At 42.5% G+C, this 13,174-nt stretch overlaps 1 protein-coding gene across 1 annotated transcript; it reads right to left on the bottom strand.

Annotated features, from left to right (window-relative positions):
* Nucleotides 1-2,044: 2,044 nt before the first annotated feature.
* CHRNA9 (cholinergic receptor nicotinic alpha 9 subunit) lies at nucleotides 2,045-8,697 on the bottom strand (the record flags this gene model as incomplete). Its single annotated transcript, XM_081332555.1, has 4 exons — nucleotides 8,566-8,697; nucleotides 6,553-6,707; nucleotides 4,600-5,132; nucleotides 2,045-2,619 (listed from the first exon to the last, which is right to left on the bottom strand). Exons 1-4 carry the CDS (start codon nucleotides 8,677-8,679, stop codon nucleotides 2,045-2,047), a joined length of 1,377 nt encoding a protein of 458 aa, XP_081188681.1. The 5' UTR covers nucleotides 8,680-8,697.
* Nucleotides 8,698-13,174: the final 4,477 nt, after the last annotated feature.

Below are 13,174 nucleotides of genomic sequence, written 5' to 3'. Positions count from 1 at the left end.
TAGAATAGAATAGAATAGAATAGAATAAATATAGAACAGAATGGAACAGAATGGAACAGAACAGAACAGAACAGAACAGAACAGAATATAGAATAGAATAGAATAGAATAGAATAGAATAGAATAGAATAGAATAGAATAGAATAGAATAGAATAGAATAGAATAGAATAAATATAGAACAGAATGGAACAGAACGGAACGGAACGGAACGGAACGGAACAGAACAGAACAGAACAGAACAGAACAGAACAGAACAGAATAGAATAGAATAGAATATAGAATGGAGTGGAGTGGGATGGGATAGGATAGCATAGCATAGGATAGGATAGAGAGAACGTCAGGCTCCAGGTAAAAGAAATAACACTTTTCCCATTTGGGGCATTGCTGTTCTTGATGCACCAGGTGGGGAAATCTCATCTGCTTAAGTGCGATATATTGAAACAAAGGGGACCAGTTTATCCCTGTCTGACTTGGAGGACGTGATCTTGTGCATGTGAGATACTGTGAGACATTGGCAAGCTTTCTGGGTTTTGGGTTTGTTTTTTTTTTGGAAAAAAGACATTTGCTGCTCATAGGTCACGTCTTTGTGATTTGATGGATGGGGCTGCAGCCGGTTGTAACCAATGAGTTTGCCCTTTGCCTGACCCTTTTGCTGGATGTTCTTGCACGTTTAGATGTAGCCTCTGAGGCTTCTATTATGTATGAGCAGCCTGGTTCAGTTGCGTCTTTAATTATTCTACACAAAAGACCTGCCATTAAAATTCTGGGCCTTCTTTGCATGATCGTTCACCTCACTGTTTCTCAGTCTCAGCAACTTTAAGCTGGGTGGACTTCAACTCCCAGAAATGGCTGCTGGCTGGGGAATTCTGGGAGTTGAAGTCCAAAAAGCTGGAAGTTGCCGAGGTTCAGAAACACCAATTTAGATCAGAGGTCCCCAACAAGGGACCGGTTCCATGTAGAGGTTTTTCCGTGGATAGATAGATAGATAGATAGATAGATAGATAGATAGATAGATAGATAGATATAGAAGACATAGAGATAGAAGAGATAGAAATAGATAGAAATAGAAGAGATAAAGATAGATGACAGATCAATAGATCGATCAATAGAGATAGAAAAAGAAGAGATATAGAAGAGATATATAGATATAAATCTATATAGAGAGATATAGATAGATGATATAGATCAATAGATATAGATAGATATAGAAGAGATATAGATAGATACAAATAGAAGAGATAAGTGTTCTGTACCAGCCTGCTACCGGCCCTGCAGAAAAGGCAGGGACAACCCCTTTTACAAGAAGGCAAGAGGCTGGAACTAAGCCTGCCAAATTTATGGATACAAAAGCAAACAGAACAAGACATGAACCATGAAACAGGAGCTATTCAAGCGGTTGCCTTCAGCAAACCAGCCCTCCCACGCATTCCCCTTTTATACAGTTCAGGGCGTGGCTTCTCTCTGCCTCCTTCCAAGGTGCCCCATTGCCTTCCTCTGTTTACTCCTGATTGACTGCCTCCTGCGTCGGGCGTCCTTGAACAGGGCCAGCTGTGGGTCATCTTCATCCACGCTGTCAGGCTCACACAGCTGGGTCTGCATCGTGACCAGGTGGGAGGGGCCTGGCTGAGGGCTCTGTGGAGCCTCAGGGCTGTTCTCTGCAGGCTCTCCAACACCCCCCTCCTCCTCCTCTGAATCGTCCGACCCAACTGCCGAACCCACAGGCTGACCCTGAATCACAACAATAAGATGATAGATCAATAGATAGAGATGGATAGATGGATAACCTTTATTGTCATTTTTTACTGTGGGCCACATTAAAAATGAAATCTAGTCGCTTGCTCTCAAAAGTGTACATATACATAACACAGTACATGCCAATATTAATCCCTGTCCACCTTGAATACATACAGTAACGGAAACAGGGAGCTTCCTGTGGTCGATACCGTGTGGAACAAAACTTCGTGAATGAATGTGGACGTTCTCCTTCGGATGCCACGGAGGCCCCCCCATCCCCCTCCTCCCAGAAGGCTTTTGTTTTTCCTCCTTAAAAAGCTTTCCCGATAACCAGGACGCTCATGAAGAAGACCATGACGAAAAAGATCCACATAAAAAAGCGATCCATCACTTTGGCCACTTTTTTCCATTCCACTCCTGTGGCGTGGTTGGCTTTGTGGTGCCTGACGCAACCGGCGATGTATTCAATATTCCGGATTAACGCTCGGTAACAGGAGCAGCAGCAGTAGCCGACCGTCTCCCGTGGGTTGTCCTCCGGAGGTCCACAGGCCTCGTTCTCTCCATCAAACGGCTCCTTGAGGGGGTCCCCGTCCCTGCTGCCCCCCTTATTAAGGGACTTCCTTCTCCCTCCATGCACGCCTCGTTCTTTTGAACCTGGGTAGGCTGCTTTGGGCTCCGGGCCCTGCTCCCCTGCACACTGCAGACTGGCACAGTTTTCGCCCACGTCGTACACGAAGAAAATCTTGGACATGTAGTTCAAAATGAGCACCCTGGCCCACCGTGGGACAGGCCTGGCTCCAGAGCCACAGTAATAAATGTTCATTATAATGATGGTGAGCGCGGTCGAGGCAGTGATCATGGCCATGGTTGCGATGTAATATTTACCTAGGATATAAAAATCAGAGCCGCAGAAAAGGACAAATGAAATATTACTAGTATTTTTATTTTTATTTTTTTAAAGGTGGAAAAGGAAAAAAAAAGTACTTTTCCCGGTAAGTTCAAAGAAATTGAAAATATATAGTTAATAGAATAGAGTAGACTAGAAAAAAATGGAATGGAATAGAAAATAGAATAGAATATAGAATAGAATATGGAATGGAATGGAATGGAATGGAATGGAATGGAATGGAATAGAGTAGAGTAGAGTAGAGTAGAGTAGAGTAGAATAGAATAGAATAGAATAGAATAGAATAGAATAGAATAGAATAGAATAGAATAGAATAGAATAGAATAGAATAGAATAGAATAGGAAATATGGAATGGAATAGAAAATAGAATAGAATATAGAATGGAGTGGAATGGAATGGAATGGAATGGAATAGAGAATAGAATAGAATATAGAATAGAATATGGAATGGAATGGAATGGAATGGAATGGAATAGAATAGAATAGAATAGAATAGAATAGAATAGAATAGAATAGAATAGAATAGAATAGAATAGAATAGAATAGAATAGAATAGAATAGAATAGAATAGAATAGAATAGAATAGAATAGGAAATATGGAATGGAATAGAAAGTAGAATAGAATAATGGAATGGAATGGAATGGAATGGAATGGAATGGAATGGAATAGAGAATAGAATAGAATATAGAATAGAATATAGAATAGAATATGGAATGGAATGGAATGGAATGGAATGGAATGGAATGGAATAGAATAGAATAGAATAGAATAGAATAGAATAGAATAGAATAGAATAGAATAGAATAGAATAGAATAGAATAGAATAGAATAGAATAGGAAATATGGAATGGAATAGAAAGTAGAACAGAACGGAACAGAATAGAATAGAGTAGGAAATATGGAATGGAATGGAAACTTCCAGTTTGCATTAATAAAATGGAATTAGAGGCCCTTCTCCTTTTGCATCTTTGTTCTAGAACAGACCACCGGCTACAAAAAGCCATAGATGAGCACTAGATAGCAGCAGAGCTAAAGTTTTCTTCAATGTTTTTGTTCCCACTTAGAATCAATTAGTAGACCTTTGCAGCCCAGCTAGTAGTTTTACTATCCGCAGATGTTTTAATATATGATTCTGCTGACTTGTGAGAAAGTGTTGTGGGTCAACCTCTATCTTCAAGAAGAGATATCCCTATTAACCTATTCTCCAAAGCACCTCAAGGCAGGACAAGAAGTAACGGGTGGAAACTAGCCAAGGAGAGAAGCAACCTAGAACTAAGGAGGAATTTCCTGACAGTGAGAACAATTAACTAGTGGAATGGTTTCACTCCAGAATTTGTGGGTGCTCCAACGCTGGAGGTTTTTAGAAAGAGATTGGAGAAACATTTGTCTTAAACGGCATAGGGCCCTGGCGGCGAACCTACGGCACACGGGCCACAGGTGGCACGCAGAGCCCTGCTCTGTGGGCACGCGTGCCATCGCCCCAGTCCGAGTAGGCCTTCAGCTAGGTTTTATAAAACCTTTTCACTTTCCGCCACCGTGTGCAAAAAATAAATAAAACAAAAGTTCAATCAATCATTTTCAACTTCTCGTGGGGAAAAAAAAGATCTCGCAAAGCTGGAATTGATTGATTGAACTTTTTAGTCCCACCCGGTCTGCCATTACCACTGCAGCCAAGCCCACCCAATGGGCCACGCCCACTCAATGGAACACGCCCAACCGGCACCCGACGATACATAAGTGGGTTTTGGGTTGCAGTTTGGGCACTCGGTCTCTAAAAGGTTCTCCATCACTGCTCTAGAGTCTCCTGCTTGAACAGGGGGTTGGACTAGAAGACCTCCAAGGTCCCTTCCAAATCTGTTATTCTGCTATGATATTTGATATTTGGATGTGGACACCTTTGAAGTTGACCCCAATGGAAATTTATCCCCTTTGAAGCTTTATAAACAGACGCACGTACCTATCAAGGGGACATTGTCCGAAGGAGGCATGCTTTCGGCAACCATGAGCTGGAATACGGTTAGAGAGAGCAGAACCGTAACCCCGAGAGATACTTTCTCTCCAGAGTCCGCCGGAAGATAGAATCCCAGCGGAGCCAGAAACGATATCAAGAGACAAGGAAGCAGCAGGTTAAAGATGTAGAAAGAGGACTTCCTCTTCAGGATGAGAGTGAAGGTAACATCTGGATAAGGCTCGGAACAGCAACCGTAAGTTATCACGTTCTTCACAGCCGGCATGCCGTGGATCTCCCACTCCACATCTTCTATGAGATCCGACAGGTCGCCCGAATCCAACGTGTTGAAGATGTCCACTTGATTCCCATTGTAGGTCCAAGAGCCGAAGGTCAGATTGCACTGCTGGCTATCAAAAGGGAAGTAGGAGACGTCCACCACGCAGGAGCTTTTTGTGATGGCTGGGGCATCCCAAGTGATCTTCCCGTCGTACCTCAAGACGATGTTGGTGTTCACCGGTTCAGAGAAGTCATCGTCAGCCCTAACAACAAAAAGGCAGAAGAACACACGACAACACACCCAATGATATGGGGAGTGGGATATCTTGATTACGAGGGTTGCCTCCTCAAGGGGTCTGGGACAACTCGCTGCAGGTCAGCCTTGTGCAAATCATTTTGTTCAGTGACTTTTAGTATTGGGGACCACGTTTCCGTTGAAATGATTGTAACTCTTGCATTTCTGGATTGACTTCCTTTATTTTATTACTATTGGCCCCAGTTCCATTGATAACGAATTTATTTATTTATTTATTTATTTTATTCGATTTATATACCGCCCTTTCCCGAAGGACTCAGGGCGGTTTACAGGGTAATTAAAACAAGGGATTCAAAAGTTAAAAGCAAATTAAAAAGAATTACATCGATCCCTGAAAAAAATAAAAACCCCAATTAAAATTAAATTAAAATTTAAATGTTGTATTTGTCGAAGTGTGGATATGTGCATAATGGTATTTTTCGAGAGCTGAAGGGAACAAAATTTCATTTTAATGTATGCTGATTAAAAGGTAAAGGTTCCCCCGCACATGCTTGCTATTCGTTTCCGACTCTAGGGGCCGGTGCTCATCTCCGTTTCAAAGCCGAAGAGCCAGCGCTTGTCCGAGGACGTCTCCGTGGTCATGTGGCCCACATGACTAGATGCCAAAGGTGCACGGAACGCTGTTACCTTCCCACCGTAGTGGTCCCTATTTTTCTACTTGCATTTTTACGTGCTTTCGAACTGCTAGGTTGGCAGAAGCTGGGACGAGTAACAGGCGCTCACTCTGTTATGCAGCACTCAGGATTCGACCCGCCAAACTGCCGACCTTCTGATCAACAAGCTCAGCGTCCTAACCCACTGAGCCACTGGGTCCCTCTTATGCTGATTAGTGTACATTTAAAGTGATATCAAAAGTATTCTATTCTATTCTATTCTATTCTATTCTATTCTATTCTATTCTGCAGTATTCTATTCTATTCTATTCTATTCTATTCTATTCTATTCTATTCTATTCTATTCTATTCTATTCTATTCTATTCTATTCTATTCTATTCTACAGTATTCTATCCTATCCTATCCTATCCTCAAAGAAGAATGTAGTTTTACTGTGCAATCCTGCCACACCTGCCTCCCATTCCACTTTCTCCTAGACAGGATTCTCTCTGGTTCACTTTCTCCTGAGTGAACCAGAGAGAATCCTGTCCAAATGTAGAAAAATACTTCGACTGTCTCTGAGGGTTGCGGTGACTGGCTTTTTGTCAAACTCTCTCAAACCAACTTCTCACCAGGACCTCCGAGTTCCTTGCACCACAAATCATTGCCAAATTCTTGGGGTAGGCTTTTAAAAAGATGACTATCCCAGGATGCGGGGAACCGCTAGTTTCATTTCTGCAAACTGCTGATCAGATAACTCCAGACGGACTCACTTGTTGTAAAGTACAATGTCGGGCCTCCATACAAGATTGCTGGGGATCCGGATGGAGTCTAATCCGTCATATCTGTCTTTGTCCCACTTCAGAAAGGCGTCATACCACGTCTGGCGAATCCACAGATAGACTGTCAGAATTTGGTTTCTCTCATCCTAGAATAAGATAACTGTAGCCTCAGATTGGGAACGCAGGAAAGTGTCTATCGGACTTGCACCAACTTAAGCCTCTAAATAAAAATGGTTCCATATTCTTTACTGGTATGCGTAGTTTATTAGAAATCACGTCTGCTGCTGATTAGACAGTATCTGTTACCAGTTTAAGTTGACGGTTCATGTATTCTGGGATTATCTGGCATTATCCATGATTTCAGACCACCGGATCTTTGCTATCCCTTCAAATTCTCTCTTATCATGATTACGAATCATGGATGGCATACGTTCGTTCCTGCCATCCTAAGATGAGCATCACGTGGACACAAGTAGTCCTCAACTTATAATAATAATAGTTGACTGAGGTTCATGTTTAATGAATAAAAGATAACAACAACAACAATAATAACAATAGCATTGGAAGATCTGCAAGAAATATCATCTGCCTGTGAGCAAGAACTGGTGGGATCATAAAATAGAGAAAGTCATAGAAAACGATAAAGTTAAACTTCTCTGAGATATCAGAATTCAAACAGACAAGCACCGGCAACATAACACCTCGGACTTAACAATTGTCGATGAGAAAGACAAAAAAGTCTGGATAGTGGACGTGGCAGTGCCTGGAGACAGCAGAATAGACGAGAAAGAACTGGAGAAGATAACAAAATACAAAGACCCACAAATAGAAATAGAAAGACTGTGGCAAAGGCAAGCAAGGGTGGCACCAATAGTAATAGGCGCCTTGGGTGCAATCCCAAAACAACTGGAGCACCACTTGGACACCATCATCGGCATTGACAAATTCGCCATTGCAAAAGGCGGCCTTACTGGGAACTGCTTCCATCCTGCGACAAGATCTGTGATACCATCAAACATCCACATCTGCCTATCCCAGGTCCTTGGTAAGGACTCGATAGGTAGACAGAAATGCCAAATCCAGTCTGAACATCTGGCTGACTGTGTGATGAATAATAATAATAATAATAATGATGATGATGATGATGATGATGATGATGATGATGATGATGATGATGATGGAAGGGACCTTGGAGGTCATCTAGACCAACCCCTTCTCAGGCAGGAAACCCTCTACCATTTCAGACAAATGGCTGTCCAGTCTCCTCTTAAAAACTTCCAGTGTTGGAGCATCCACAGCTTCTGGAGGCAGGTTGTTATAACCTAAGACTACAATTGAGCCCAACATTTCTATTGTTAAAAGAGACATTTGTTAAGTGAGTTTTGCCCCATTTTGCGACCTGCCTGGCCACGAATGTTAAGTAAATCATTGCAGTTGTTAAGTTAGAACCACGGTTGTTAAGGGAATCTGGCTTGGCTTGGCTTGTCAGAAGGTCGCAAAAGGGGATCCAACCAGTGGGACGGCTTGCCTTCAGAAGCTGTGGGCGCTCCATCACTGGAGGTTTTTAAGAAGAGACTGGACAGCCATTTGTCGGGAATGGTACAGGGTCTCCTGCCTGAGCAGGGGGTTGGACTAGATGACCTCCAAGGTCCCTTCCAACTCTGTTATTCTGTAGAATTGGGACCGTTCAGATTTTGGGGTTCAGAGGGGGAAGCAATGGTATGGGCTTTACATTTCCCTCCCCCCAAATCCCCTTCATGTATAGAACTTTCTCTACCTTCCAATCATTCGGTTACACCCACTTACACACAAGCTAGCTTACGATCAATGTGGTTAGGGAAAATTAGTTATAAACCTTACAACCACCTCTGTCGATGTAAGGAATAATTATATAAGCTATCTGTAACTTCTTAAATTCCAACCAACCCAAAAAGATTTGAATTGGGGGCGGGGGGGGCAATCTTTCAAAGTTTATTATTCTGCACGCCTTACTTTGATGCTTACCATGTCTTTGATCTGGGAAAGCGTGATCTGAAGAGTAACATTCAGAACCATATCTGTATCTTGAACGGGGCGGAGAGCATTGGAGTAGTCTTCAAACAGCTCATTAAAGAGCATCTGGGCATATTTTCCTTGTGCAGTGTCAGTGCCTGGGAGTGACAACATTTAGATTTTTTTTTCAAACAACAGTCGCTTGGAAAAGACACCCGCCAAAGAGGGTTGTGTTCAGGGGAACCGACTGGCGACAAGATGGAAAAATCGTTTGCAGATGTTCAGGTGAAACTTCAACGCATGTAAAATAAGCACAGCGGTCACTCACCACGGCCTAATTGGTGGGAATATTTTTTTATTATTATTTTTTAATTAAGTTTCCACGCTACCCATCTTCACCGTCCCAAGCAACATCGCCATCTAGCACTGTGGGTGAGGAACAATTAGCTTTATTCACGATCAAATGAACTGAATCAAATTTTAGGGTTGGTCCTAATGAAGGTGTTGAGGCTCCTGTCCGAATTTCCTTAGGAAAATGATTTGAGGTCCAGCAGTTTAGGCAACATTAAAGAGCCAGTTTAGGCAACTTTAAAGAGCCAGTTTAAGAAAATTTAAAGAGCCAGTTTAAGCAACTTTAAAGAGCCAGCTTAGGCAACTTTAAGGAGCCAGTTTAAGCAACTTTAAAAAGCCAGTTTAAGAAAATTTAAAGAGCCAGTTTAGGCAACTTTAAAGAACCAGTTTAAGCAACTTTAAAGAGCCAGCTTAGGCAACTTCAAGGAGCCAGTTTAGGCAACATTAAAGAGCCAGTTTAAGAAACTTCAAAGAGCCACTGTAGGCAACTTTAAAGAGTCAGTTTAAGAGACTTTAAAGAGCCAGTTTAGGCAACTTTAGAGCCAATTTGATCTGAAAGTTATTAAGGCACCAAGCTAGAAATGGGGAGACCATGAGGTTTAGTCCCACTTTAGGCATGAAAGTCAGAAAAAGACTTTTTCTTAGCCCCACTCACCTCACAGTAGTCTTCGATTTACGACTACAATTGAGCCCAATATCTCTGTTGCTAAGTGAAACATTTGTTAAGTGAATTTTGCCCCCCCGTACAACCTTTCTTGCCACAGTTGTTAAGTGAATCACTGCAGTTGTTCAGCTAGTAATCCGGTTAAGTGAATCTGGCTTCCCCATTGACTTGGCTCGGGAGAAGTTTGCAAAGGGGGACCACACAGCCCCAGCACCCCGCGACCGTCATAAATATGAGTCAGTTGCCAAGCCTCTGAATTTTGATCACATGACCATGGGGGACGCTGCAATTGTTCCCGAGGGTGAAAAACGGTCACATGTCACTTTCAAAGTCATCATGGCACTGAAAAAAGTGGCTTATGACCATTTTTCACACTTAACGACTGTTGCCATGGTCTTGTGGACTGTATTTATGACCATTGCAATGTCCTGGGGGGTTCACACGATCCGCTTTTGCAACCTTCTCCCAAGCCAAGGTCAGTGGGGAAGCCGGATCCACTTAACAGCCGTGTTATTAACTGAACAGCTGCAACGATTCGCTTAAGAACCGTGGCAAGATATGTCATAAAATGGAGCCAAGCTCACTTAAGAAATATTTCACTTAGCAACACAAGTGGATTCAACGGGAGGTCATAACCAGAGGACTAGCAGCACAGAATCATTTGTCCCTTCTGGAACTACGATTCCCCCGGAACGACAAAGGGAACAATAGCCCTGCAGGGGGTGAGTTCTGGGCTAAGTTTGGGTTGTGAATATTATTTTGGATGTTAAAGGCTAAACTTGAATACTGTAACCAGAATCAAAATTAGGTAAAATTTAAAAACAGGACATGGATATGTGTAACTAAAACTGGACTGACAGACTTTTTTTAACTGACCACGTAATTCTTAGAATTTTATTAGTTTATTAAATGTTAAGGGAAATAGAGAAGGATGTTTTGATAACGTAACCTGAATTATGTACTAAAAACTCTGTTACTGAATTTTTGATTACCCAGTCACCATGAGGCTTTCTAAGTATATAGAGGTTAAACTGGAAAACCAATAAAACTTGTTTAATAAATAAATAAAGTAAAATGGAGCCAAGCTCATTTAAGAAATGTTTCACTTAGCAACACAAGTGGATTCAACGGGAGGTCGTAACGGGAGGACTACCATCACAGAATCGCCTGTCCCTTCTGGAACTACGATTCCCGCCGATCGATAAAGGAAACGATAGGCCTGCAAGGGGGGGGTCAATTCTAGGCTAATTTTAATTCCCCCCTCCATCGTTCCTCTTTCTCCCAAGTCTCCTACTTACCTTGAAGCATCCGTGCTGCGAAAAGCATGAGCGAGCATAGGCCAACAAGCCTCATGGCCGAGAGAGTGGGTGGACGGCCCAAATTACGTCGCTTTGCCGGTGAAAAGGTTCGTTCTTCCATCTTCCAAAGCCATCGCAGGAAACAGCAGCGCCGGCCTTTTCCCCAGGTTGCAAGCTAGTTCGCCCGGTCTTCCAGTACAGGACCACTTTTTCCTCTCCTGACCTTGCTCTCTTTTGTGCCTCCCCCCCCCCGCAGACTAGGTAACTTGAGAATCAGCTACCGAGGAACAAAGCGAAGGGTATCAGGATGAAATCCGTCCGACAACACGGAGTAGTTCAGGATGAGCGCTCACCTTTCTCCAGTTCATAGAATTACGCCTACCTCCGCTTCTTCCGTGGAAGAACTCCAAAAAGTTGCTCCTCAGGTCATTTCCCCCCGCCCCCCCTCCACTTTCCCCTCCTTGATAACTTACGGTATTTTATTTTTTTTATAAGACTTTATTCATTTTCCCCCCCACGTGCAATAATAATTTGTCAACCAAAGTGCTGTCTTCTTGAGTTTAAACACGCCAATACATATTTCATGGCTAATCCTTTATTCTTTCCTCTAACCCATGGGTAAAGTTAAGTCCCACGTTTGGCAGAAAAAAAACATTTGATCCCGGCATTGAACTGTTGATAACCCAGTCACCACGTTGTTGTTGTTTTTTTAAAAAAATGTAAAAACTGGATAAACCAATAAAATGTTTTTTTAAAAAAAGAAAAGAAAGTAGCTTGCTGAGTTTCTCTATTTTGCAAGAACTTAGGTAAGTCACAGGGCCTTCTTCTATAAGATGCAGTTCTTGAATAAAAATCCCGCAAACCAAGGCCTGTTTGGGATTGAGAGAGTCTGTGCAGGACTGGTGAACAGGACATCGTTGGCTTTCGTGCCTTAATTTTTTTTCAATTTTATTTCATTCAGATACAAATAATGCAAACACAACACAATAAAAATCAATATAAAAAAAATACAAGTACGACAGTGCACCCACCCGCCTGGAGACCATTTTTATTACCTCTATTTCTTCTAACAGCTAACAATATACAATGTATTTCAACTGTGCCTTCATCCCCTCCGAAGCAGCACATATTCTCGAGCAGGTGTATTCCCTTTGCCTTCCACCATGTTTTATAAAACCATCCCCTATTTCATTATAATTATTGACTTTAATCATCCCTTTTTAAAAATTTGATTTCTGTTGTTAATTTATCATTTATTGCCATATTCCATATTTCATTACACCACTCACTTCTTGGAATAACCCAGTTCTGTCTCCAATATTTAAACCATCACTAATCTAGCTTCAATGTATCCAGTATCCAGTTGCAATGTATGGCAGTGAAAGTTGGACCATAAAAAAGGCTGAGCGCCAAAGAATTGACGCCTTTGAACTCTGGTGCTGGAGAAGACTCCTGCGAGTCCCTTGGACTGCAAGGTGATCAAACCGGTCAGTCCTAGAGGAGATCAACCCTGACTGCTCTTTAGAAGGCCAGATCCTGAAGCTAAAACTAAAATACTTTGGCCACCTAATGAGAAGGAAGGACTCGCTGGAGAAGAGCCTAATGCTGGGAAAGATTGAGGGCAAGAGAAGAAGGGGACGGCAGAGAATGAGGTGGCTGGATGGAGTCACTGAAGCAGGAGGCGTGAGCCTAAAGGGACTCCAGAAGATGGTAGAGGACAGGAAGGCCTGGAGGAACGTTGTCCATGGGGTTGCGATGGGCCGGACACGACTTCGCAACTAACAACAACATATCTATATATCTATATCTATCTCTATCTATATCTCATTGGCCACCTAATGAGAAGGAAGGACTCACTGGAGAAGAGCCTCATGCTGGGGAAGATTGAGAGCAAGAGGAGAGACAGAGAATGAGGTGGCTGGATGGAGTCACTGAAGCAGTAGGTGTGAGTTTAAATGGACTGCAGAAGATGGTGGAGGACAGGAAGGCCTGGAGGAACATTGTCCAAAGGGTCGCGATGGGCCGGACACGACTTCACAGCTAACAACAACAATCTAGCTGCCATTATCAAATTTACCATCAATTCTTTTTTAAAAAATTTTTTTGCTTCATTTATATTTTGTTTTTCCACCAGTAACAGTAATGCAATCCTTGGTGACGTATCTAAATTGGGGATTGAGAGTCAGTGCAGGACTGGTGAACAGAACGGGGCTGGGGCTGGGGCATGAATTTTGGGCCATTGCTGTCAAATGCATCATTGGTCTTCACGCCTTAAAAGTCACACCAACCTCTGAAAAAAGTGTCCCAC

Source organism: Vipera berus, assembly GCF_964194415.1.
Source record: "Vipera berus genome assembly, chromosome: 7".
NCBI lineage: Eukaryota > Metazoa > Chordata > Lepidosauria > Squamata > Viperidae > Vipera > Vipera berus.
Note: the sequence above shows the minus strand (reverse complement) of the source record. Positions and strands in the feature narration are given on the sequence as shown.